Raw genomic sequence first — 27,645 nt, 5'->3', positions numbered from 1 at the left:
TGCTCAAAGAACTCAGTAAAATTTTAAATTATCAAAATCGTTGCAATTTATCCCTTTATTTGAAATACATATTCTCTCACAACTCTTCTTTCTTGTCAATGGTATCGTCACCCAATAGCTCATCAAGAGAGAACTCATCTTCCTCTAGAATCTCTCCATCTTTCCCATCCCAGGATTCAGTCTTCTCAAGGACAGGAATGGATTCAAGAGGGAGGTTACCTTTTCCTCCCCGCCCTGCATCCTTCACAAATTCCCTGGTGAAATTCCAGCATGCACACAATTAACTCTTCTCGTATTTAGCTAGCCAAAGTTTGATGCTTTTTAACTGAGACATTTAAAATAGAATACTCAAGATGTCTAATTTGACTTACACAATGTGTTCAAGTTCAAATGCGCTACGAAGTGGAGCATAGACACCTTTCTTAACATTCAAAGCTACAAGGGCAGGGTACCCATATCCACCAACACCAACTGCTTTTTCAAGAGCAGGCTGCTTCCCAGCCGCTGCCCAAACATAGCTGTAATTTTGCAAAACAAATGTCAACCACAAGATAGAAAAGAAAAGATGAACTGTTAGCTGCTGCTATACAAAAGATCAGTGAGTTTTGTTCAATTAAATTTCTTTGAGATTCTTTATAGTGTCTATTTCAACCTTGCTTCTACCACAGGCAAAATATAATATGGCCAGAGTTTCTGGAAACACTAATACATGCATTAAAGACATGCCTGTAGGATTTTCTCTTGAATTTTTCTGCCACGGACAGAAGAAGTTCTAGGTAATTATTCCTTCCTTCTGCCTTTGTGTCTAAAATGTCAGGCAGAAAACTGATAAAACAGATTGCTGATGCTGCACACTTAGTTTCCATCACATCCTGACGAAATAATGGAAAAATATAAGTATGGTGAAATATTTAACCATATTGAGTTGTTTATAAATATGCTCCCACATACCGGTCCTGTAAGTTCAACTACTTCCGGAGGAGAAACATTTGTCTCAAGCTGATCAAGAGCAAAGGATTCAATGGCAGACGCAGTTCTAGCACCTTCATATGGCACTGGACTCTCCTTGTCAGTTCCAAAAACCAAGATTGTAGGGAATCCTTGGACATTGAACCTGCTCATCAGACTCTGCAAAAGCAAATGGGAAAATTGTAAATAAAAAAATCATCTATAAGCATCATATATGTCAAATGAGTTTAATTAGCATCCATTTATATGATTATATCTCATCAAAAATTTGAGCTTTTTATAGAAGAAAAGATCAAAAATTATTCAGTTATATTTAAGAGGATGTTCTGCTGAATGGAAGTTCAATTAGAATAATAAACATAATGCAGTGTTAAAACTTATGCTTAGTGTCATTCTCAGCATTCTGTGAAAATGTACTAAAATAATAGCATTCACTACGAAATTATTTCTCTCTAATTCTAGGTCGTCTTAGAATAAGTTGCTCTAATATATAGAGGAATATATTGATTATCATTAATAAAAACAAATAGCCAAGAACATTAAGTTATTAACATATAGAGGAATGTATTGGTTATCATCAAAAAAAGCAAATAGCCAAGAACATGCCCAGAAACTGATATAACACTGGCAGAATGATCTAATCACATCAGGTCCTGTCCATGGAATGACCTTGTGCTACAGAATGGGTGACACAAGATCGCTATCAATTGTTTGCTCTCTGTGTAGAATGGATTTAATCATAGTTCGCATACTCAGACTCAGCAGACCGAAAATTTCCAACTTGGCAAAAACTCCACAAAACTCAGCAGCTTAAAAAATCCTTCAAAGTCTTAACAGAACATAAATTAGTGCAAAATACATTTTAAATCCAGCAAACGATGGAATTGCACAAAAGGGTAAGTAATGCTGGCAGTGTGAATGAAAATAAGCAACCAATCTCAAGTGGCATTAGGGAACAAATTGCACAGTGAAGCAGTGGTTGCTAACAGGGATCATCATGGCACACAATCTGTGAATGTTTGACTAGCGAAATACCTACTTGTAATCTCATGAAATAACGGAGACGTGATGGCATAATTCATCAATTTACATGTATACCTCCAAATGTGCCAACAAGGGCATCTATTCCACATAATCAAAGACAGTAGCAAAACAAATGGATTTGCATGGCAAACAGAAAAGCACCACCGATGACCCTAACCCCGTGGAAAAGGCAAGAAAGTTCACATTAATAATGAAATTGCATGAAAACCTTGTTTTTCGGCATAAAATCTGCATCACAGCAAGGTTTAGGGTTGTACTTGCTGAGTCGTTGGACTACCTCAGCCCAAGAACGTGATATCCTCAACTCAAATCATGAGGATTAGTAGCACATTGGCTTTCCTTTCCTTGGATTACCCAAAAGGAACAGGACTTGGAGCATCGATGGGTTAGATATGGAGTTCTTGGCTTACTCTAAATTCTATTGTTAAGTTGTGTGCATGTCTTTTAATGCAACTTAAGTGAGCTTAAGTTATTTTAAGAGAACTTAAGTTGTTTTAAGTTATGGGCTCGTCTTTTTAGGCAACTAAAGAGACTTTTAGACAAAATACTTAAGTTGGCCCCTTTTCATGCACTTAAAGTGACTTTTTAAAACATGTGACAAATTGCCAAAATGGGGCATACATCTGTTAGGAGCTGATAAGAACATATTTTAAGGTTTTATTTTGGGCCATTGGATTAAGAGGTGGAATTTTAAGGTGGAGATTAATTCATCTCTTTAGGAATTGTTATATAACTCCATAGGGCTCAGTTTGAGCTCATTATGTGAGGAAGTTTTCTGTTTATTGCTGTTGCATCTTGGCTTGAGGATTGAAACCCTTAAGTATCCCTGATTTCGGTGAGACATATGGGCTCTCCCAAGTCGGAAGAGTGTGTTTTGGTGGAAGAACTCCGGTTTGTAACCCTAGCACATTATTATTTATAGGCTACAAGTATTCATCAGGTTTGGAGACCAAATTGGAGGAGAATCTCAGTGCTGAAGACTCAGATCTGGAATCATCTACAGCTACAAACCATCAATTTCTGAGCACTTTACAGATGGCTGCTAAGGAGCACATAAAACAGACCTAGCATTGACCATTTTGAAAGCCTAGGGCCATTTCGAGGGTTAGCTAGGGTTGAAATTATTCTGAACTAATTCTTAGGTATTTTTGTATTGAAATCTGCATATTTATCCCTACTCTTTTCTCAGAAAGTTTAACGAAAGACATTGTATTTCAGTTTTGAAAATTCTGAGAGCAGTAATGAGGGTTTTTGTTGTATTTTCCTAGCTCAGAAATAATCTAATATCTATATCTTTTAGCAGAACAAATCAGATATTTCAGATCAGAATTATGGTTTTGAAACAGTGAACCACCAAAACGCGTCCCCCCCCCCCCCGTCAAGCCCCATGTTTCGAAGACGTGGAGAGGGGACAGCACGTCCTACCATTGTCCCACCACCGTTGTGAAAAGCGACGCTAATCTTTTGGTCAACATAGAATAGAATGCTGAGTATCCTATCCTCTCTTACATAAGGAAATCCCTAATGCTGTTCTAGATGATCAAAGGGGACAAACTCAAGGTTCCAACTGTCAGCTCTTGACGGCTTGGGATAACTCAGCGGTAATGTGTTTTGCTGGTAAACACAAGGGGACTTACGAATACAACAAGCTGGCCTGCATCTAACAATGCCTTGATTCTCAAACTGAGGAAATAAAAGCAAAAGGATAGGGTTTAGGAAACCTAAGGACAATGATGATAACAATTGGTGTTGCGGATAGACAAATTTCAAATAAACTAGTTCCTGCTTAGCCAGAGATATACTCACAACTCCATAGGAATAGTGCAAGCTCCTAGGAAATAAAAGATTTTCAAACTATGAATATTCATTCACACACCCAATTCTGGTGCAACTTGAGGCAAACACCCACAGTTGAACTAAGAACAGTATTGGGTTCAGACTAACCATGCACAAAGACCTACAATCAACAAGCCCTCAATGGTATGAACCTAAAATCACATCAAATTCCCTAGCACTTCACCATTAAAATCATCAAACATTAACTAACCAAATGAAGAGAAACCATGCAAACAAATTAGGACAAACCACAAAACACCATGCTCCGATGATCCATTTATTTGTTCTAAATGCCATTACAACAATTTTTGTCTAGCCGCTTCTACTCTATTCTACTTCTACTCCAAGTCTATTAACCGTCTAACTATTCTAACTCTTAAAATCTAACCCTTTACAAAAAGAGAGGCACTAGCCTTTATGGATTTTACATTCTAGATCAAGGGCCGAGATTCAACACATCCAATGGCTGTGATTTGCCTTCTAGAAGCCCTGGCAGCTTTAACCCATACCTAGTAACTCTGATAACTTCTCAGCTGCCCTTTTTCAACCACTTCAACTACCACAGGAGTGAATAGATAGCATTGGGCAGGTGGAGAAATAATTGACTTGTGGTACCCCTTTTTGAGCTACATTAAATGGGGCCCACAAGTAGCCATTTTACAATAAAGCCCCTTTGTAATAACACTTGGATACAAAAAACACAGAAAGTCTTGTATTGGCCTATTGAAAAATGCCGAGTTTGAGACACCCCACGATAACAACACCTCGGTATTTTTATCGGCGTTACAAGAAGCAACAACAAAAGTACTTTAAAGCATTCGAATTTTCACTTTACTTTTGTTTCAGCGTCTTAATGTTTCCTTCGAGCCTTTCATCGGCCTTTTCATCGCTCTTGTGAGGTGTGGCATAACAAATGCACTTTGCTCCCATTGACAACATGAACACCCTTTAGGTGTTTTTACCAAGTTTTTCTAAGACGAATATAAGACTCCCTTTTCACTTTAGTGTCCTTGATTCATTTTATGCATTTCAATATTGGTCCTGGTCTTTTCGGTATTTCTTTCAATCTTTAAAACGCCTAATAGCAAGAACTTTCCATTCTTTTCTTTTTTCCTTGAGAGGACGTCCACATTCTTTGTGTTTAACTCTCTAAATGACGTCGTCTTGACATTGTTTTCGGTATTTATGTCGGCTTGAAGGGACTTAATGTTGTTTTTAAGAAATAATGTTCAAATTGTATTTCATTTGACATTTCGATTTCACTCTTAAAAAAAATAACTTAACACTTCCTTTGCTCACTTCAACTTTATCTCAGCACTTGACTTTTAAACGCATTGATTTTGACACTATGCGGGGTTTAATTCAGCATTGGCTAAAGGCGGAATGACAAAATGGCTTATAAAGAGAAGGCCCGAAATTAAAATATTTCGTATGTTTTGACACTTCTTAATCTTTTTTGAGCTTTTCTTCGAGGATATTTTTGGTGATGACTGAGGCGATTTTTTAAAAAAGTCTTGGCTCTATAGAAGGCACGTGAACTTTATTTCATGCACTTCAACTAAAATCCCGACCCTTTTTCGGCATATTTGTCGGTCTTTGAAGGATGATTTTATTCTAAAACTATAGCAAAACCTTCGATTTATGAAAGATTTCATCATATTGCAATGTACAACTACGCCTTAGCCTTTGCGGGATGATCTTCGATGTTTATTTCGATATGGACAGGGAGTGCTTGGTTATTCTTTGCTTCAAATTTAGCATTTGACAATTAGCGGGAGGAGGGGGTTTCTATCAAGTTTAGGTGATGGCTAAGAACGACTCCCCTGAAATCATGCATGAACTTCGTTTCCCTTTGAAATTACTTTTTGCATTCTCAAGAGGCCTAACGACATATGGAGGCAAGGGAGGTTCCCGTCAAAGATGGGGAAGGATGTGCCATGCACAACAGGTTGGAAGTCTCCAAGACAGCTCGGAGATGACTGGAATTCTCCAATATGGCTCGAAGATGCCAAGGCGTCCCTCGAGTGTCTCAGAGACTTCCAGGTATCTCCCAGTTTTCAACATGGCAAAACAATGTTTTGTTTTTATATTTCAATTTTCTTTTTACATTTTAAACAATATTGACAAACCCTAATCTTATGTGGGCCCCACATATGCCTGCCAAAGCTTACAAAACCCCCTCAAATCCTCTCATTTTCTCACATTTGGTTTTCTAATTTTTTAACCAGCTAGCTGAAGACTACCACTCTTGCCATTTGTCTGTTATCTTAGGTTTCTAGTTCTTCAGCTATTGAGAGGAACTGATCTACCTATAGCTTCATCCACTCTCTTAAGAGAAAAACTTACCTCTAGGAGAGCAAAAAAGCTAGTGGCGGTACATAGTGCTTTGCGTCTCATTGACGGCAAGACACAAGTGTACAAAGAGAGTCCAATAGTATGATGGGATGTAGAGTTAGAGGAGCCAGCACAATTTGATGAGGATGCTATGCCTTCAGATGCAAAGCTGGTTGGTGTCAATTTGGCGGGTCTTGACCATGAGGACTCCAATAGTTCCAGTGAAGGAGTTTGGGGATGAGTAGAGGCCTGCCTTTACTACAGTTCCTACTTAGTCTTATTTTGATATCATGCTACTCATTGTAATCATCCTTATGATATTTTGATATATAATAGAAATCTCCAATTCGACAATTCATTTGTCAAATTGCAATTTTTAATTTTATTTAGCATTAAAGTTACAAGTATTTAAATTTTAAATTTATAAATTAAAATGGAAATCATAAATCTTAGTATTTAGTATTTGCAATTTTGCTAATTTTCTGATTTCAACTGGATAAAGTTTCATTTGAAATGTAATTCTTATACATCTTTTCATAACTAGTTATTCAAGTACTATGTGTATATCAGCACTGCCCTCCCGCTACCCCCCACCATCATCCCCAAACTTAGGCCCATTGTCCCCTCATCCCCGAAACTCGTACCCCCATCTCAGAACGCAGTGGAACACTGGTTTGAAATGAAAATATTTATATGCAAATAAATTTCCAGATTTTGTGCCCTAGTTTGCAGAAATTGTCTTTGTTTTTAGCACCCCTATTTGGAGATATTACAATGGTATCAGAGCTGCAAGACGTGGCAATCTATTTGGGTTGGTTGTATGTGTGAAAAAGGTGGTCATAACCTCGAAAATTGAAAAACAGAAGGAAACAATGGCTGACAGCAATCAGCCACCATCATCAAGTGAAGAGGAGGCAACATAAATGTTCGCAGAAATGCTAAAACAGCTACAAAATACCAATCTTTATTTGAGTCAGATGACCCATAACACAGCAAATGGAAGAAATCTGGTGCATATGGAGAGAGAGGCAAGTAACAAAGCTGCAGAAAATAATGATCATTCTACTACCAGCAAACCTACAGGTTCATCACAAACCAAACCTTCCATGCCTACCTTTATGCAAGAGGATGAGTCTACACAAGAGGAAACCATGGAGGACACTAAGGATGCTGAGATTTTGGCTAAGTATCAAGCTTTGGGGGAAGATTTTCAATCAGCTATCTCTTTTAAAGACTACTTGAAGATCACCAAATGCACAAAGCCAAAGCAGAAACAATGGAATCAAGGGAAGCAAAATTATGGGCTACAAAAGAGGTTGAGACAACTATCCTTACCTACTTTTGATGGATCATCCAAGTGTATGGCTAGAGCTTCGATTCAAAAATGGGATGCTTATCTTGCCCTGAATCAAATGAAGGAGATTGAGGCCATCAAATTTGCTACCCTTCACCTTGAAGGAGCTGCACATGAGTGGTTGGTATATATTGATAGAGTGGGTTGACCACAAAGATTCAGAGGCACACTCCAAAGAGTTGGCTCAGTTGAGACATGTTGGGACACTTGATGCATACATTTCAAAGTTTAGGCAATTGTCAATTATGGTTTTTGATGTGACCAAGAAGAGATTGATTTCTTGGTTCACAGAGTGTTTGATAGATCCTCTCAGGGGTTGATTGAAAGCTTTTGATCCACCATCCTTGCAAGATGCTATTAAGAAAGCAAGGAATATGGAGCTATCTACACCACAAGCTAGGTTTATCTAGCAAGTTTCCACAGAGACCCTTATCGCAAAGCTTTCTGCAGAGGAAGGACAAAGAATCAGAATATACTAAGCCAATGGGTGAGGTGTCTAGGCCAATTGGTGGTGCACCTCGTGAGTCGAGGGATGAGTTGAGACGAAAGAGGCTTTGCTTTGATTGTCATGAGCCTTGTACACCGGGACATAAGCATAAAAGTGGGGGCAAGGCCCACTAGATTGAGGTCTTTGAGGAACCTAGTGATGATGAATTTGAGGAGCCATAGGTTCATGGTGAGCAGCATGAGCAAACAGATGGAGAGATAGGCACAAATGAGCATCAGGATGATTTGGCACAGATGGAGGATGCAATTGCAACTCTCACTACCACTCCTCATTATAATGCCTTTAGAGTAAAGGACGTTGTGCAGGGACAATGAGTTGTTGTATTGATTGATAGTCAAGCTACCCACAACTTCATTGATGCGTCCTATGTGAAGGAGCGGGGTTTGAAAGTTGAGAAGCATGAAGGTTTCCATGTGAGGACAGCAAATGGCGCATTGCGTTATGCTAATCTTGTTCCATGGTTGAGCATGTCTTTGGGTAATTATACCCTTACTGATGATTTTTATGTGATCGACATTGAAAGACCAATGTTGTGTTGGGTGTCCAATGGTTGCATTTTTCAACATTTAGAGGTTGAGTGGACAGTGCAATGTTCCATTTTAGATAAGCCTACCAATACAGGACAGTGGATATCATGTTGACATACAGGGCCTATTGAACAAGCATAGTGTGCTTTGTTCAGATTTACCACATGGTTTACCTCCAAATCGTGGTTTTGAGCATGTTATTGAGATTGTGGATAACAAGCCAATTGTTACGGATCCCTACCGTCATCCTAAACAATTCAAGGATGAGATTGAGAAGACTATTCGAGAGTTGTTGGATGCACTAGATGCAAGACATATACGGCCTAGTTCTAGTCCCTTCGCTTCTTCTGTTGTTTTGGTGAAGAAGGATGGTACTAGGAGGATGTGCATTGATTATCGTGCACTTAATAAGAACATCAAGAACAAGTATCCTATTCCATGAGTGGTTGGATGAGTTACATGGAGCGATCTATTTCTCCAAAATAGATCTTGGTTCAGCATACCATCAGATTCAAGTCGGGGTGCAAAATGTGCATAAGACAGCTTCAGGTGCCACTATGGACATTTTGAGTATTTGGTGATGCCCTTTGGATTACCAAATGCTCCAGATACTTTTCAGTCTTGCATGAATCATGTGTTCAATAAGCAATTGCAAAAATTTGTGTTGGTTTTCTTTGATGACATCTTAGTATATAGCAAGACATGGGAGGGGCATCTTCAGCACCTTGATGAGGTGTTGAGTATCTTAGCAGCTAATTCTTGTTTGCAAAAGACTCTAAGTGTGAGTTTGGTATGACTGAGCTATCATATTTGGGATATGTCATCGGGAATGGTAGACTGAAGACACATAGGGAGAAGATTCAAGCTATACTTGATTGGCCACCACCAAAGAATGTGTCACAATTGAGGGGCTTCTTGGATCTATGCACATACTATAGACGATTTGTGAAAGGGCTTTCTTCATTAAACGCCCCATTGATAGATTTGACCAAGAAGGATGCTTTCATGTGGACGGATGAAACTCAAAGAATCATGGATCATCTTAAGAAGGTAATGAGCACTTGTCCTATTTTGGCTTTACCGGATTTCTCTAAACCTTTTGTGCTGGAGTGTGATGCATCCGGTATTGGTATTGGGGCTGTTTTGATGCAAGACAAGCATCCCATTGCCTTTGAGAGCCAAAAGTTGAATGAGGTTGAAAGGAGGTTCTCTACATATGACAAGGAAATCTTGGCAATCATGCATGTGCTTAAAAAGTTTCGTCAATAAATTAGTGGGCAGCAAGTTCATAGTGAGGACTGATCATAATAGCCTCAAGTATTTCATGGAGCAAAAGGGATCGAACGAGAGACAACAACATTGGTTCAGTAAGCTACAAGGGTATGATTTTGACATTGAATTTGTCAAAGGAAAAAATAATGTTGTTGCTGAAGCATTGTCTAGAAATCCTTCATTTTGCTCACTTTCAGAAATTTCAGCTAAATGGAAGGATCATATACTAGAAGAATTCAAAGAATCAGCATGCTTGTGAAATTTTAGATGGCAAAATTGATAATGAAAGGTATAAGGTGCTGAATGACATCATCTATTATAAGCTAAGTCACCGCACTCGCCGAATTTCACCCATGAAATTCGAAATTCGGCGAACTTCAAACAATTGCTAAAAATTCGTTCAAATTCATATCAAACACAATGCTGCTTCGGGCAAACGCGGTAAATTAAAACGACCAGTCATGCTTGCGGGTAATGCTTGCTGGGTGGTTATCGAATTCAGGCGACTGAGCCATACCCTGAAATGGGCTCTACACTGGTCTATCATGATATAGTGCTTCTTCAACGTCAACGGCTTAAACCACTGCTCGTGCCTTAGCATTGATCAAGACAGAATTATGTTCGGAGTGCGAGCAAACCCCCCCCCCCCCATGCTTCCATTAGGAACATTTCAAGACGGTGTTTCCAGGGGACCTCAAGCCCTTTGCCCCTGACGAAAATAAATGTCTAAAATATCGTGTAAATTTTAACATCTTTAATTGATAAATATAACAAATGTAGCTAACAAAGTTTTATGTTATCAATGGAGCACAGGAGGAGGTTAGGGTTTGCAGGTGGAGGCGGATTTCGAACGCGAGAGCTAGAGAATGGCTCACGGTGCCTTGACAACCATCGGTCTTGGTTTCCACCTCGTGCTAACCAATTCCAGCGTTATGGTTCAGATCGAAGAAGGGGGGATAGGGGCAGTTTTGGCGATGCCTGCATTTCCTTTGAGCCAGACAAGAATAAATGGGGCCATTCCACGATCCTGAGCTTCCCTGAGTGGAGTAAAAAGCAGACTGAAGAGCGGTTTTGGAAGAAAAAACCAGCAGATACCAAGAAACCCATCACTGTGGAGGCACCAACGACGACCGAAAAGAGAACCATTAGCATCTATATTGATTCACCGACTTGGAAGGAATCGGTTCAAGTTTTGCGCGCTAGAGCCTTCTTCAGGAAGTGGGGAGGAGATTGGCCTGCTTTTTCAAAGATAAGGAAATGGGTTGATGAGGAATGGGGGAGCCATTTCGAGATCAAAACCCTAACTAACGGCTTTTTCCTAATCATTGCTGGGTCAGAAGTGGAAAAAACTAGAATCATGTATAATGGGTCTTTCATGATGAAGGGAGTAGGGTTCTACATTAAAGATTGGATCCCCAACTTTGATCCCCGGCAAGCCTCCATTGAGGAAATCCCAGTATGGATTAGGTTGTACAACTTACCGCATGAGTATTGGAAGGAGGAAGTTTTCAAGATAATCGGTGACAAGCTAGGGAGATTCATCAAATCAGATGAAGCCATTGATAAACTGGACTCATGCATGTATGCTCGAATCTGCATAATGTGGAAACCACACCCCTTGCTCCCCAAGGCCATTGAAATCTACTCCCCTGAGGGCTTTTGGCGGCAAGAGATGGAAGTTGAAGAGATCATGGTGAAATGTAAGTCCTGTAAAGAGTGGGGGCATGAGGAATCTGAATGTATGGCAGGTCAGAAAGGCAAAGGCAGAGTTGACAAAGCACTGGAGGACCAGTTCATAGCATCAACGGAATCTGCAAAGGATGTGCCGGATGTCACACTCACAGAATTGGCTCCTGCCACCGATTCTCTTGTTTGTCCGGGTGCGACAAGCCTGAAATGCGATGCAAGAAGGGATCAGTTGGTAGTGTCCACAGATGTCACCAAAGATACAATGGAGACTAAGTTGGTTGACCAATCCCCGGTCATTGTTTCTGCAGTAGGTTTAGATGCCACAAATCTGAAAGGTGTTGAAGGGGAGGCTGCATCGACACGTGGATCACTCCTAGCAGGATATGACGGGGAGACCCACGCGGTTTCAGCAAGTGGAGAAGCACTTAAGGGCGGTCTCCATCCAATGATTGGTTCGATCTCGGTGTCAGACCCAGTTTTGTAAACCTCAAGCTGGGGTAGGCGATGTGGGATTTTTTCCTCCCCCGCCACCTCCTCCCCTTACGACTGGAAGGGAGGTACCTTTGGCTGGAATCATGGGGAGACTACCGACGACCCTGATTTCTGACACTGCTGTAGAGTTTGAAGAGTTAAGGGCGGGTAGGTTCAAAGATATTCATGTCTCCCCGGCCAAGGAGGATAATGAGAAATCCGTGGAGATGGAATCTAGAGATGAAGATGACTTGAGTGATGATTCGTTGGGGTTGTCGGCGGAGGTAGGGGAGACGGACACAAAGACCATCAAACAGACCAAATCAAAGCCCAATAAGGCGACTAAAGGGAGTATGAGGGGAAGGATAAATAGACAGAAGTTGCTGGAGGAAGCAGGCAATATGAAGGGACAGACCAGACTTCTTAGATCCGGGAGAGACCTGTTCTCTCCTAGGCAGCAATGAAATTCCTAACGTGGAATGTCGGGGGCTGCAATGCCCCTGACAAAAGTCGCATGATCAAAAGAGGATTTGATCAGGCGAAACCAGAGGTAATTTGCATTCAGGAAACAAAGTTAGGTAGTGAAGAGGCGGCTAGGATACTTGGTGTAAGATAGAGGTGGTCTGGTTTTTTTGTTGATGCGGAGGGGACTTCAGGTGGCCTGGGAATCTTGTGGAACCCCCAATTAGTGAAAGTGGAAGTAGTCTCAAGCTCTAGATAATGGCAGTTCGCAAAGGTAAGCTCACGAACTATTAATTTCTCAGGTTTCTTAATCAATGTTTATGGCCCTATTAAAACAGCAGATAAGTGCCACCTCTGGGAGGAAATTACCAAGACTCTAGAGGAAATTAGGCCGGCCATAACAATTGTAGCGGGGGATTTCAATGCCACCCTTTCCCACTCGGACAAGCAAGGAGGGGTGAGAAGGATGTGCAGGATCCAAACAGATTTTCAGACCTTTGTGGATTCTAATGCTTTGTTTGAAGTGGCTGCTAAAGGTGGGAACTTCACATGGACTAATAGGCGTTTGGGTTTCTCTAACATAGCAGAGAAACTAGATAGGTTCTTTTTGGCAGGGGAATGGAACCTGGCTCCCCTTGTTTTTGAGGCGGAAGTTTTGGCAATCTCCGGCTCGAATCATTTCCCAATCTCACTAGTTTTGTAGAAGGATGGAGTTCCGCTCAGATGCCCTTTTAAGGTGGAAAAGATGTGGTTAAGGGAGTAGGGCTTCAGCGATCAAGTTGTTCAATGGTGGAAAGAGGCCCCTGTGGTTGAAGGATTCTTGTCTTTCAGTTCTTTAAGAAATTAAGCTATGTCAAACAGAAACTGAAAAGCTAGAACAGGACTGTATTTGGAAATATCTTCGAAGAGAAACAAAAGATTGAAGGAGAGCTGGGGGCTCTAAATTCGAAAGTCTTAGCGGAGGGAATGGATGAGATGGACTACCTCACAGAGAAAGACCTGCTCAGTAGATATGGGGAAGTATTGCAGAGGGAAGAGATTTTTTGGAGGCAAAAATCGCGCAAGAATTGGATTAGAGCAGGAGACAGAAATACAGAACTCTTCCACAGTTCTATGAAGGTTAAGAGAAGCCTTAATAGAATTTTATCTCTGCATCTGAAGGATGGAACTTTGACGGATGATTTTGACAAGATTAACCAGAAGGCTGTTGATTTTTTTGGAAATTTATGGAATCAAAGCGGGATTGATTAGGTCAGATTGAAAGAGGATTTTTTGGCTGTGATCCCACAATTAGTTACTAGGGAGGACAATCGGATGCTTGAGGAGCCAGTCTCTCTGAAGGAACTGAAAGCAGCTGTTTTTGGTCTTGGTGTGGAGAAAGCATCGGGCCCGAACAGCTTTCAAGCTTTCTTTTACCAGTATTTTTAGGATTTGTTAGGCAGTGAGTTGTTGGCGGTGGTTGAAGAGTCCAAGACTAGGGGATTTATCCTAAAAGAATTCAATAGTACTATGGTGGCGCTTATCCCAAAGAAAGACAAACCAGTGGGCTTTGAGGAATTCCAACCGATCTCGCTGTGCAATACTATTTACAAAATCATTTCAAAAGTTGCTGCCAATAGACTCAAATTGATCCTGGAAAACTTATAACCTGTGAACAGAGCAGCTTCACCCCGGGGAGGAACATTGTTGATGGGATTATTGTGGCTCATGAGGCGATTCACACGGCTATGAAGAGCAGACAGAGAAGAATGATGTTGAAGCTCGACATCCGGAAAGCATATGACAGAGTTGACAAGTCCTTTCTATTGGCTGTGCTTGCTAAGTTTGGTTTCAGTAAATGTTGGATTAAGTGGATTTCTAGTATGATTATGCAGTTCAATGTTTCGGTATTAGTTAATGGCAGCCCCCAAGGTTTTTTTCCTACCTCGCAGGGTATTCACCAGGGGGATCCCATCTCCCCCTTTCTATTCATCTTGTTGGCAGAAGTTTTAGGCCGATCGATTGCAAGAAAGCGATCTCAGGGGATGTGGAAAGGCATTGTGATTGCTAGAGGGGTGGAACCGACTACACATTCTCAGTTTGCTGATGATACTTGCCTTTTTGGAGTGGCTTCCATGCAAGAAGCAACGGTGATGAAACAAGTTCTTGATAGATTTAGCTGGGCCACTGGACAGGAGGTCAATCTGCAAAAGTCAAAGATATTCTTTTTTCCCAAGTAAGTTTCTTGGTACGCCACTCTTTGCTGGAGCTGGTAAGACGGAGATTTGGAAAGGGCTAATTGATGGTTGTAAAGCAAAAATGGAGGGTTGGAAAAGTAAATGGCTCACATTGTCCGGTCACATTTTAATGTTGAAATCAGTAATCTCGGCAATGCCAATTTTCTCCATGGCTTGCTTCAAACTTCCAGGTATGATCATCAAGAAAATTCGATAGAAAATGAGGAAATTCCTGTGGAACGGTAACCAAGATCAAGACAAAATTCCTTTAATGGCTTGGGATGGAGTTTGCAAACCGAAAGGGGGTGGTGGTGCGGGGCTCCGTGACTGGAAGTTAATCAATGAAGCTATGGGGGCGAAGTTGGTGTGGCAGATGTATAGTAAGCCAGAGCAGAGATGGGTACGAATTCTTTAGGCCAAGTACCTGGACAATGAAGATAGGGAGAGAATACTCACGGTTGAAAATCCCACTAGAGGATTTGCCCTTTGGAACTTTCTAATGAATTGTAGAAGCCTGGTTACCAATCACCTGACATGGCGAATAGGAGATGGCCATAAGGCTAATTTTTGGCAAGATTCTTGGGACAGACGCCCATCCTTGGATGTCGGGGTTCCTCCGCGGATTGTTCAAAAGACCACCCAACAATGGGGAGACAAAGTGAGGGATTTTCTAGTCCCAAAATCATTCGATTTGGGACAGAGAATGACTTGGAAGGATCCTAGCGATCTGGATTTGGGGGAGGATGATCAAAGGACATTGAGGAATAGCCTAGCAAGTAGAGAGGTGACGGGTTCCAGGGAGCAAGATGAAATCATTTGGTGTGGTGCGAAGAGTGGAACTTATTCTGTCAAGCTAGGGTACGCCTTGTTGGAGGAAGATGTCATGAAGGTGGATTGGGAAGCAAAGATATGTTGGAACAACGCTTGTCTGCCCAAAGCAGGTTCGTTCTCATGGCTAGCGGGTAAGAGCCGTATTTTGACCGGGGATAGACTTTAAAGAATGGGGTTTGTGGGTCCCTTCTATTGTGTGCTTTGTAAGGAGGAGGAGAAAGATGTGTATCATCTTCTTCTGAGATGCGAATTTGCCCAAGAAGCATGGCGATTTGGGTTGCAGAGGTTGAGTTGGAAGGGGCCGTTGGCAGGGAACCTGCGAGATTGGCTGGAATCGGCCATCGGTTTTGAACAATTCTTCAACTTTCGCTGCAATTTGGAAGGTCATGCCATCAACAGTAATGTGGGAAGTTTGGAAAGAACGGAATCGACGGCTCTTTGAGGATAAAGCAGAACCCATGTAGCGATTTCTGATCAGATTGGAGAGGGCAACTTCGGAATTAGTCTCTAATGTTGCTTCCCAGGTAAATTTGGCGAAGACCCCATTCACTCAGTTTGATGCTGGTATCCTGGTGGGCTGGCCTTTGTTCAAGTTCAAGCCTACTAATGGGCTTTTGAGGGCTTATACTCCTAGGGCTGTTGAAAAAAGTCATGTGTGGATGCCGCCAGACAGGGGATGGATCAAAATCAACTTTGATGGGGCATCCAGGGGGAATCCCGAGATCTCCGGTGCAGGGGTCATTGCTCGAGATGAGAAAGGTAGTATTTTAGCATTTGGAGCAAAGAGATTGGTGGATGGCACTAACAATGAAGCTAAGTGTCAGGCAGCCATTGAAGCAATTCTTATGGGGAAAAAATTGGAGGTGAAAAAACTACACCTTGAAGGGGACTCCCAGATAGTGGTGAATGGCATCGCTAGGGGTAGGATGGATGCTTGGCACCTGGATAAACAAATCAGAAGAATACATGACCTCATGAATGGGTTCGAGGATTTTAAAGTATCGCATGTTCTAAGGGAAGCGCAGCAGAAGCTGATGTGCTCTCGAACGTAGGTGCAAATGGTTCCTTGGAACAAACATTTTAATTTCTTTGAAGACTTAAGGGATTTGGATCCCTTAGAATTTGTATGAAGAAGCTTTAAGTATGAAAGGGGAACCCGAGAAGTTGTGAATAGCTATGTGTGAACCATTTTAGATATGCATGTTGAGAGGTGGGGAAGGCTCATGTGGATTGAGTACACCGCAATGGCAGCAAGTTCAGAAAATGGCGGCGTAGGTGCAATGATGACAGTGAATGGAACTTTGGATTTGTTGGCGATGTGTGGTGTGAGGTGGTGCGTGCGGTGTAATAAATGGATGGGGTGGCAGCGGGTTGTGACTTTATGGTCCTCGTTTTTGGCACTGCGAAGAGGGATTGCAATTTCCTTTGCGAGCACTGTTTCTTGGCTGTGTGGCAGGGGAACGATGGAAGCCAATTTCTCGCTACTCACTCTGGGCCAAATGCCTGCCTTTCGAGGCCCTATTTCAAGCCATCGTCTGAAGAATGTATTTAGGGTGTTCGTTTGATGTTTGGGGACGAATTCCTGGACACTGACTGTCGTCCGCGAACTAATTTGGACGTATCGTCCCTGTTTGTGGCACTGGCGCTGATGATGGGAAGTTCAAGGGAGGAGGTGACGCGGGTGGCGTCTCTAGTTCTGAGACCAAAATGGTCGGGTGGCCTGGCGGAGTTGGTGGAACGTGCGGAGATTGGTGTGGGTTTGCGAATGGAGCAAGGGTCATGGAGGCGCTTAGGCGGACGAAATGATACAGTGCAGCCTCTGGTGGTGTGGTCGACCTCTCACTCGGTTGAAACCCAATTGGAGGATGCAAGGAAAGGGTGGCGGGATCTGTTGGACTTTGTGCGGAAGATGGGACCGACGAAGCAGGTGAGACTGCGCGACAAGCAGACCCTGGTGAAGTCGCAGGCTCTGATTGGTGAGGATGGGTAGCCGTTGGTGCGTCATCAAATCCCTCAAAAGATTGCAAAGATTGTGGAACGCAACGAGTTGCGAGGACGGTCGAGAACCACGACCAGTATTGGGATGGCGCAGTCCAATGCAGGACTCAGTCATGCCATCCCCAACTTCTCCAGGGAGGAGGCCCTTGGCTGGTTCCGGTAGGTTGGTTTCTTGAGTAGGTCGTTGGTTTTTTTGGGTGGTTTTTCACTAATGTAAGGAATGTAACCTTAGTGGTAGGCATAGCTGGTGTGGTTTTCTGTCTCAAGTTTCATTTTGAGTTTTGTAGGGGCGAGACCCCATATAGTCTTATGATAGTGGAAAGCTGCAGAGCAGCTGAAGGTATGTAATTTTCTCCTTTCAAGCAATATAAATATTAAACCTGTTACCGATCAAAAAAAATATATAACTAATGTAGCTATATTTAAAGGTAAATATATTTAATTTATTAGTATTATTATTATATGTCTAAAATATTATTTAAATTTTTAATATGTTTAATTAATATATATAATATTATATATATTTAACATTTAAAATTATTTAATTTATAAATTACGAATTTAATTTTTATGTTGATTTTGCTCAATAAATATATAACATATCTTTTGTATGTAATATTAAATTAATTTTATATGTTTTTGTTTGAACAAATCTAAATCTATTTAACATTTAAAATTATTTAATTTATAAATTACGAATTTAATTTTTATGTTGATTTTGCTCAATAAATATATAACATATCTTTTGTATGTAATATTAAATTAATTTTATATGTTTTTGTTTGAACAAATTTAAATCTATTTACCAATTTTAAACTATTTTGAACTTTTTGTGAATATATTATTTATATTTTAAAAAATTAAATTTATATAAGGCGAATTTAATGCCGAATTTTTTTTCGAATTTTTTGCCCATGCTGAACTTCATCCGAATTTGATAGTTGCCAAACTCGAATTCGAATTCAAACGCGGTGACTTAGATTATAAGGATAGAATCTACTTAGTGCCCGAAAGTAAGTTAAAACATTAGATTCTCATTACTGTTAATAACAATCAGCTTGCTGGTTACCCTGGTTATTTAATGACATACAGATACATTCGTGAAAGATTTTCATGGAAAGGTATGAAGGATGATGTTCTTAAACATGTGGGGGAGTGCATGGACTGTCTTAATCACCTACCAATGATGACTATTCTAGAAATTCACAATCAATTAAGTGATGACACTCGTGAATAGTGTGAAGAGAAATCATACCTTTTCTGAATCACAGTTCACGTGACCAAAATTCACCTTGCCTTTCAAGCTGTTTGAAGCTTTCTTCCATTCTGGAGCAAGTTTTTTGCAGTGACCACACCTAAGATAATGTTAAGATGCAAATAACACTCTTTCATTAAACATAATAATAGAAGGTCAGAGTTGCAACGAAGATCTCAAAAACTAAAAAGATCACTCAATTGATACAAAAGCACAAATCTATTAACTCAAAGTCAAAAGTGGTTTGTCAGCCATGACAAATGAAGGTGATGTTTGCAAACAAGATTCAAAAAAGATTGTCAAATGGATATAATAGCACTTATCCATAAGAACCAATGCACACATACTTTTTGATGGAAATTTAGCATTAGCATGAAATAAATTGCACTCAAGTATTCAAGGGGAGGCAAACTTTTATTTTTTGTATTCTTATACTGTGGATACTGACACGACAATGTTGAACTCTCTATAACTTCCTATGCAAACACTAAACAGCGCAATGGCACTATAAATAAGCATTAACTAAACAGAACACTCAAACTTCATAAAGAGAAGTAGCTCACCAAGGGGCATAAAATTCAATAAGCCACAGATCTTTACTTTTCAGAACAAGATCATCAAAGTTGCTAGAGTTCAGTTCTATAGATGCAGTTGACGAACTTGATTCACTTTTCTTGCTTGATCCGGTATTCCCATTCAGACGATCTTTAACAACAGCCTTTAACTGCACATCCAAAAAACAATAAAATGTCAATGTTTAAAACAGCACATTGTATTATACCAGAATATTTAATGGGGATGGATGAAAGATACATAATAACAATGAGTAAGACATTGGGTCATAGAATTATAGCATTCCATAAAGGAAAAACCACCAAATCACAGTTAAAACAGAAAGAGATAACCAGACCCCGTGAAGCTGGAAAAGCAGAGTAACACATGTAAACATATTTGTATTATGTTGCCATAGCAGCAAATAAGGTTTCCCTAAAGTAGCAGTTCATACCAAACGAAATTATCAAATTAAAGACTTTGATATAAGAGGTATAAATTGACATAAGTAGGTGAAACCAACTCAAATAGATACTAAATGATTGCCGTCCAATAGGACGCCTAAAATTTAAGGAAAAATATTTGAATCTGCAATGGTGCAAGCACCATGCATTATAACAATGAGTAATATCAGAAGTCAAAAATTTCATAAATGCTATAAAGGAAATACCAACAAACCACAGATATAACACAGTGATTACATCTAGTTTGAATGTCAAAGAGATGATCAAATCTTCAAAAGTGCAAAATAAAAAATACATATTTGTTAATATACTTGTAGAAAGTAGCCAAAGCAGCAGTACAAGTTTTCCCCAAAATAGAACCCATAGCTAGCTACTAAGAATTAAACCAGATATTCTCCATGAGACAAATGCAAAAGTCGTTTCAAATACCTGCTGAATTGCAAACTCTGCAATTGGCTTCACATCCCTTGCTCCTTGGTAATCTATAGGGGATTTGCCAGGAACAAATGCCTTGATGGTTGGAAATCCTTTGATTCCGTATTCCTGCTCAAATCCAAAAACAAAAGACTTCTAATTAGATTTCAGTTGCAAATCCATTTTACATTATATAAATTTATAAAGCTGTATGTTTGCCTCAAGGTTGACCACATGAAGTTTGTTGGTCCCATTTGCAATATCACATTTGCCTCCCCCTATTTGCAAATATACATGACAATATCAATGAGAAAAGCAAAACTTTCTATCAATCAATATCTAACATAAACGCCAATACAAATATCAAGTATGATAAATAATATCCTTAGAATCATAGAAACGTATGTTGAATGAAAGGGTGAACATATCAATAAAATCCTAATAAAGGATGACAGATGAGCAGATACACAGTTTTGGCAGTACATAACATGTAGAAATACATTCTATAAATTTCAACAACCAGTACAAGCTATCTTGGTAGTTCACACGTCACTCCATATTGATTAAGAAGCAGCGTTTAGGATGAGCAGATTTAAAGTGACAATATCATGGAGTCATTCCTTGCAAAAGGCAATCTATGGCAATTTCCATGTGTTTTATGTGGCAACCTATATCATTAGAATGTAGTTGATCTCCTTCCAAGTTGATAGCAGACATGGAGAAGAAGACCAAAGTATTGGGGGTTAAGGGAAGGTGTTTATTGCAGCTGTCAAACATTACAGATACAGAAACAACTACAGTCATGTTGAGCGCATGAAGAGTTTGTTGAGTGCATGAAAAGCTTTTTGAGTTAGGCACACCATACTGAAATCCTTTCAAGCTAGGCCATCCAATGCACAGCAATAGTTCATCTCCTTGTGGCTTCCAAGGTGGCAACCATATTGCCATGTGGCATTCTTTGCTGGAAATTTTGGCAAGGATGTGCCTATAGAGAGAAGTCACATCAAAAGTGTATGAAACAATAAGAATGCTTGATGAACAACATAAAGAAGTGTTTCTAAAGCCTAACAATCCAGGTTTAAGTCACTCTGAGCCTTTGGCCTTGCTATTTGCATATTGTAATTTGAATATCTGTAAGCTTGTGATCATTTTGGGTGCCATTGTCAATAAACATGTTATTAAGTTCGTTGTAATAAAGGATAGAAACAATGCTGTTCAAAAGCCTGAATGAATGTGGGGAGAAAAATTACACCCTCTAGAAGATAATTTGACTCAATTTGTGAATGGCATAAAATTCAGCATTTGGAGAGAGTTGTTGCTGCCTAAGCTCATTGATAAGCCCAATAGGAGGGAGACAAAGAAGTAGCATGCAGTTTGAGCTAGGGTGATCCTAATTGTATGCATATCTTTTTAGGATTTTGCATTTAGACACAATTAACCTTGGGTCGTTCCCCTTCAATTAACCATTAGCTTGTTGGGGGAAGATTAGTATAGGACCCATGACAGTTTTAATGGAAAGGGAATCCAGTTTTATTTGTGGCTCTTCATTACTAAACAATTCCAACCTCTTCAAATTATCAAAGTAGATCAAAAATGCAATTTACTATGGAATCCATTCTTTATATTTTGTCACTATTGTGCATTCTACGGCCCATTTTCTACCATGTTGATTATGAGTTTTGACTCTCGAGTCATCTTCAACTTCTAGTTTGGTGATTTGCATGAATTCTGCTGGTTCAATCCACCCTCTCATAGTACAGCAATCTTCCATAATATCCAAATATTGTCTGTATATCATGGCTAAGGTTCCATTTGCATATCTGACTATGCTTCCTGTTCCAACTATTATTTGTTTCTGCTTCAAGACCCGTCAAAAATCAAATTCACTAATTTGTCAAGGTAGCCCACCAATGTTGAGAAATCACAGTGAGGGAACAAGGCTTGTAGAAATAATCTACCCAAATATTGTTCATATGCTGCAGCTAAGATTCCATTCACATATCTGATCATGCCTTCTATTCCAGCTTCTCGGTTGTTTTCTCCCATTTGTCAGGGGAGGAGCCCACCGAGGTTGTGGAGTCATGGTGAGAGAACAATTATGCAGAAATGATATATTCACCATAACTGAGCTATAGATACATATAGAGTTCTTTGAGATAAAAGGAACAAAGTGTCCCTATGTTTACAAAAGTATATTTTGCCTATCACTATGATCTGATTAGAAATAGTACAAGCAACAATTTCCTAACATGGCCCAAAACTATCGATGCAACATAAGTACTGTTACTCAACATAATGATCCACATCTCCAACAACTCGTACAGAAGTCTTTCTATCTCTGATTACTAGCAAATATATGTGCAAGAGCATAACACTTAAGGCCCTTAGTCTAATCAGCTCAATGAACTACATGATCAAATTATCTATCTTGAGGGAGCCTTTTGGATAGTTCTTGGAAGACTGTTTTACACCATCAGAAGAATCTACATCAATGCAGTATTAGAGCCCATAAAACTAATGTGCTCCTTCTATAGATATTTGTTCATGCACCTACAATTCACAATCATAAATTCCTTTATGGATAAGTAACTAATAGTTTGCTCAGGCTATCCTACTTGAATTTAACAAATAGCTGCTCTCCTGATGTCTGTTCTTGTTGATCAACCCATCATTCTAGAGGCACATCTTTCACATTTTGGTTTTTAATCCTGCAAAATAAGCATTTGCAATACAGTTGTAGGGCTAAGGCACTAGAGTTTTAAATGCCCGATGTCTAGATTTTTTAAGGTTATGAGACACATTACCTCTTCCTTGGTTCTTGAATGAGATAATAAAAAATTATTTAATTAATTTAACACAGACATTAACTCATTTGATAGTTATGTCTTTTCACCAAAAATATCTCACCTCAGGTTGCAGATGTAGATCTTGTACACTAGGTTGCAGACGTAAATTTCCTCATATACTTATAATTAATTTTGCAATTATTATTGTGAGTTGGATTTCATTATTTAAAGGAAAATAGAGAAAATTAAGACAGGGATATTACAAATGGTACCAGAGCTTTCATCCTACCACCCTCTAGTATAAAGCTAACATTCTGGATGCTTCGAATCGAAGAGATTTGAAGACCCATGAAAGTAAGTTGACATGGATCCTCTTCAAGAGTTATTGAACAAACTTGAGGCTCCCAAAATTATTGTAGCAAAGGTTGTCAGAAGATTTAAAATCTTGTATTCCCTTTGATGAGTATTTGGAGGCACTCAAAAACCACCTTCCCAACAAAAGAGACCTATATGACTACATAAGAAGGTCAAAAAGGAAGAACAGACAATATTGGTTGTTGAAGATGTGTCAATAATTGCAGATGATGCCCAGGAAACATCCACCCAATTTTTAGGTAGGGAAGTTATTGAATCATGTAATCATGATTTGCAATGTATGGAAACAAATGGACCATGTGATGATTATGAGCAAGATATTAGTTATGTTGTTGCAAAGAATAATTTGTCTAAGATCGAGCCTTGTTACAAGAAACTGCAAATTTATCAAGAAAAGTCCATGATGATGCACATTGACTACATGAAGATTGACTAGGAAACATTCAAACTCTTTGGTTTCAAGATCAGTGAGCTTGTTGATGGTTTAGTTTGTACTAATGAGGAGGAGACTTTTGACTTGCACATGATGGGTCTAGGAGAGACCAACATGGAAAGTTAAGGACAATGGACATATTCACCAAGTTATCATCCCACCACACTTAAAATGGAGATAGTCACCCCGAGGAGCTTGATGCTAAATGAAGTGAAAGATATGACATGTAGTAAAGGACACCTAGATCCCTTTACGCAATTACAGAACTGGCTTTGCACAAAGAAGTGGGATCCTGGTTTACACAACACTCCCGCAATTCATCATGACAGAGGATGCAACATTTTGCTGTCATTTTGGATGTCAACAATGACAATCAACAGTTTGTATTCATCGCCTGAGATCTTGGGAGAAAATGAAATGAGAGAGCAGAATATAATGGCAAATTATGATCTCATTCGATGTGATCAAGCCAATCTTTCTTTCTTTTTTCGAGGCCAAATTCTATTGAGGAGAATACATATGCTCTTATAGATGTTTTCCAATGGCAGCTAAAAGCAAACATAATGCCACATATATGAATATGCAAAATTTCTGTAGTACTCAGGTTAAGTAAAGTATATTGTTTCATAACAGACGTCAACACCAAAGAGAGGATGGCACATGAGAATGGATTTTAGTAAGCAAGGAGTAACTTGGGAAAGCTCCCTATCTGCTACAGGGAATGACAATGGTACAAAATTTCCCATCTTCTTATTATGGTATTAACTGGAAGGAACCTTTGTAACATCAACCTGCAAAACTCACACTAGTGTGTGTAAGCTCATACAAAAGAGGGAAATTAGTTTATTGGATTATAATAAGAAGAACATATCCCTACCATCTATCTATGAAGGGACTCTATTGCAGAGTGGAGATCATTTTGTTATCAATGGAAATCAAGAAGAGGAATTTATCAGCACCACTATTCCAAGGTAGCTAGTACCATCCGGCATCCATAATACATAACTGTAACACTCCTATGTCTTACAATTTGGATAAGTGGGAAGGAAGGCAAGTAAAACATCACATTGGTTCTTACACAGAAGAGTCAACCAATATCTGATCCAAAATTCATCTGGTTGTCTGGGCTAATAAAAATCAAATGTCAAATATATGGGCTAACCAAAATCAAATGGAAGCTATACTTCAGACAACTCTAATCATAATCAACCAATATCATGAGGCTGAAATGTAATGCATAAAGACACCAAAAGAAATCAGGCTTTGGTGTAAAAACTTTGAACATGACAATAGTTCATTTAAGAGAGAAGATAGTGATGAAATTTGGATTTTAGAGTCTGTGCATTATGTCATGCACATGGCCTGGTTCAGGTGTTCAATGGGGTAACCCTATGTCCTGGGCTCATTTGATTATCAACCAGGGACGTATCTCCAAAGATAGCACTGGCCTAAGCATGTAACCATTCAAAGAACCAACAACCACCTAGGCCCCTCAACATAACGGATTATACAAACCAAAACATGGCAGAAATGAAGTTATTTTCCAAGAGAACAAAATGGTATCACAGCCAATTACATTGAGAGAGAAGAGTTAAGCAATAACACAAGTCAACATTGAATCTTTTTTATATGAGAGAAGGTCCTCACAAGTATGCCTTCCAATTTTTCCAATGAAAATGTCATCCTATCAAATTCTCTTAGTTTGATTGGCGGTGATATCCATATATGTCAGGCATGGATTTGAAGGATAAAATTTTAGTGCCATTATGATTGTACAAAGAAGCTTTACTATGATGACGCTGAAGAGATGAATGAATTCTACTAAAATTACCGTTCAGTTCACCTTATTGGCCTCCCTCTCCATCTAGGGCAACTAACATTAACAGTAGAAGCTACAAAGTGAGTATTGCCAAATTATTTACCAATGTATTGCATTCCCAGTATTGGAACACCATTGTAAACACACAATGGTTTTCGTTAAGTTAAGGAAAACTTCAACCAGCATAGGTAATTGTCGTTGCACCAGGGTATTGTAGGAAACTTCATTCGGGCAAGATCCAAGATTCTGAGAATCAATCTTGGTAAGCAGATTCTCAAACCTGTGCTCCTAGACATTTGCATGCCGTACCAAATTCCATGTGCCTCTTCTAGATTACTTGGTTGGATCCCCACTGCAATGGCAGATTGAGGTCAGCTCCGCTTATCATAGAGCATATCCCTAAAACTCATCTTTCCTATTTTTCCCCTACCCTTCTCTCACCACCCTCTCCTTCATCAGATTTCAGAATCCAATCTTTTAAACATAACTGAAAATTCAGAGTTTATCTTTTCCATGCACAGATCACATATACCGAACCCATCTTTGTATTCAAGTTGTAAAGCTTGAATTGCAGTAGTTTACTTTCAGAACGGAATCCTTGATCTGCTATGGATCATTGCAATCTGATTTCTGAACAAAAATCCTGAGTTTGGCTTCCCAAAGCTTAGATTTCAAATAATATACAGAACTTCTGCTCTAGGACTCTTTTTTCATTTTTTCTCAAATTTTCACTGCTAGGATTCTCAGAATATTCGCGATCTCGAGATTTGGTTCTTAAGCAATTGAAATCAGCTCATCGGCGGTTACATTTTTACCTGAGGTTGTCTCATGGAAAAGAATATATTCAACTTGAGGTTCGATGCCACCTTGTAGTCCTTCTGAGAGGGATTTTATTTATTGTGATCGCTTCTGGTTTCGATTGTGTATGTTTGTAAGCAAACACACAATCGAAACCAGAAGTGATCACAATAACTAAATGGATTGTGGAAAACTAATATCTTTAACGGATTTTATTTTATTCTTAAACATCAATGCTTGCAAATCAATGAAATAGGACTTAAAAATATAACGGAGACAGCTGTATTAACCCAGAAAGCATAAGTGGGCTCAAGAGAACAGCCCTGGTTAAATGTAAACGGTCAAACTAGGGAAGGTAGGGTTTTTCAAAACACAAAATATGACTAATCCTGCTTAGTTAATTAACAAGGATCGGACCATGCCATACAACAGCGACCTTGAAATATTGTTTGGAAGGAACTAAAAACCAGTTTATAATAAGATGTTGTTGTGTTTGAATAAAGGACACAAATAAAATAATCCATAGAATATATGTTGCAGGTGTGCAATTAATAGATTGTTTGCGAAAATAAAAAGTTAAAGTACAAAGGAGGGCATGCCTGCGCAAGAGACTGGTGTGCATCGGCATCAAGAGCAGCAACTGTGACAAATCCCTTCAAAACAGTAGCTGTCTTTTCCCAAATGGGGGCCAGCGCCTTGCAATGCCCGCACCAGGGCGCATAAAACTCTACCAACACGAGTCTTTCTGAACTCAATACCTACAGTCAAACAACAGCCAGATTATGAAAAGTGCAAATAAGTTGTGCTTGAAGAGGCACCCAGTCCATGACCTTAAGCTACCTTGGACTTAAAATTGGAGGGAGATAACTGAAGCACGTTGGATGAGGGCCCATACAGAGCTTCCGCCACGCAGACATATGCCACTAAAACAGTCACCCAAATCCATCTCCACTCCATCCTGCTCCCAGACAACAATTCTGAGTCTTCTTATTGTTATTATTATTATGCAGGATCTGCGCTACAAATTCTTTCTTTCCTTCGCTCTCCACAACTCTAAAAACACCTGTAACTTGAATTTACCCCTCGCCCAAAAACTGATACGTGTTCGCACCAATGTTCTACTGACACGTACACTCATCGCCACGTTCCATTCCTTATGTATACTAAGGAGATTAATGATTGGTTCATTGCCCCTATTCCATATGTCCCTTTAACATAGTGTAGGTGATGCAGAAATT

The 27,645-nt window shown here is 39.6% G+C and overlaps 1 protein-coding gene across 1 annotated transcript; it reads right to left on the bottom strand.

Moving 5' to 3' along the window:
- Positions 1 to 27,596, bottom strand: LOC131029755 (protein disulfide isomerase-like 2-3). The gene is made up of 9 exons (XM_057960402.2): positions 27,248 to 27,596; positions 27,007 to 27,165; positions 20,212 to 20,325; positions 19,330 to 19,490; positions 18,767 to 18,866; positions 952 to 1,128; positions 727 to 872; positions 372 to 518; positions 1 to 254 (listed from the first exon to the last, which is right to left on the bottom strand). The coding sequence occupies exons 1-9, from the start codon at positions 27,362 to 27,364 to the stop codon at positions 77 to 79; spliced, it is 1,299 nt and encodes a 432-aa protein (XP_057816385.1). The 5' UTR covers positions 27,365 to 27,596; the 3' UTR covers positions 1 to 76.
- Between the last annotated feature and the right edge of the window lie 49 nt (positions 27,597 to 27,645).

Source organism: Cryptomeria japonica, chromosome 9 (assembly GCF_030272615.1).
Source record: "Cryptomeria japonica chromosome 9, Sugi_1.0, whole genome shotgun sequence".
NCBI lineage: Eukaryota > Viridiplantae > Streptophyta > Pinopsida > Cupressales > Cupressaceae > Cryptomeria > Cryptomeria japonica.
This window is presented reverse-complemented; position numbering and strand designations above follow the sequence as displayed.

Excerpts from the sequence above, each read along its gene's own strand:
- LOC131029755 (XM_057960402.2), bottom strand. The coding sequence starts at position 27,364 with ATGGAGTGGAGATGGATTTGGGTGACTGTTTTAGTGGCATATGTCTGC. Across the intron at positions 20,326-27,006 it reads CACACCAGTCTCTTGCGCAG|GAATACGGAATCAAAGGATT; the intron begins GCATGCCCTCCT and ends GGATTTGAGCAG. Across the intron at positions 519-726 it reads TTCAAGAGAAAATCCTACAG|CTATGTTTGGGCAGCGGCTG; the intron begins GCATGTCTTTAA and ends GCAAAATTACAG.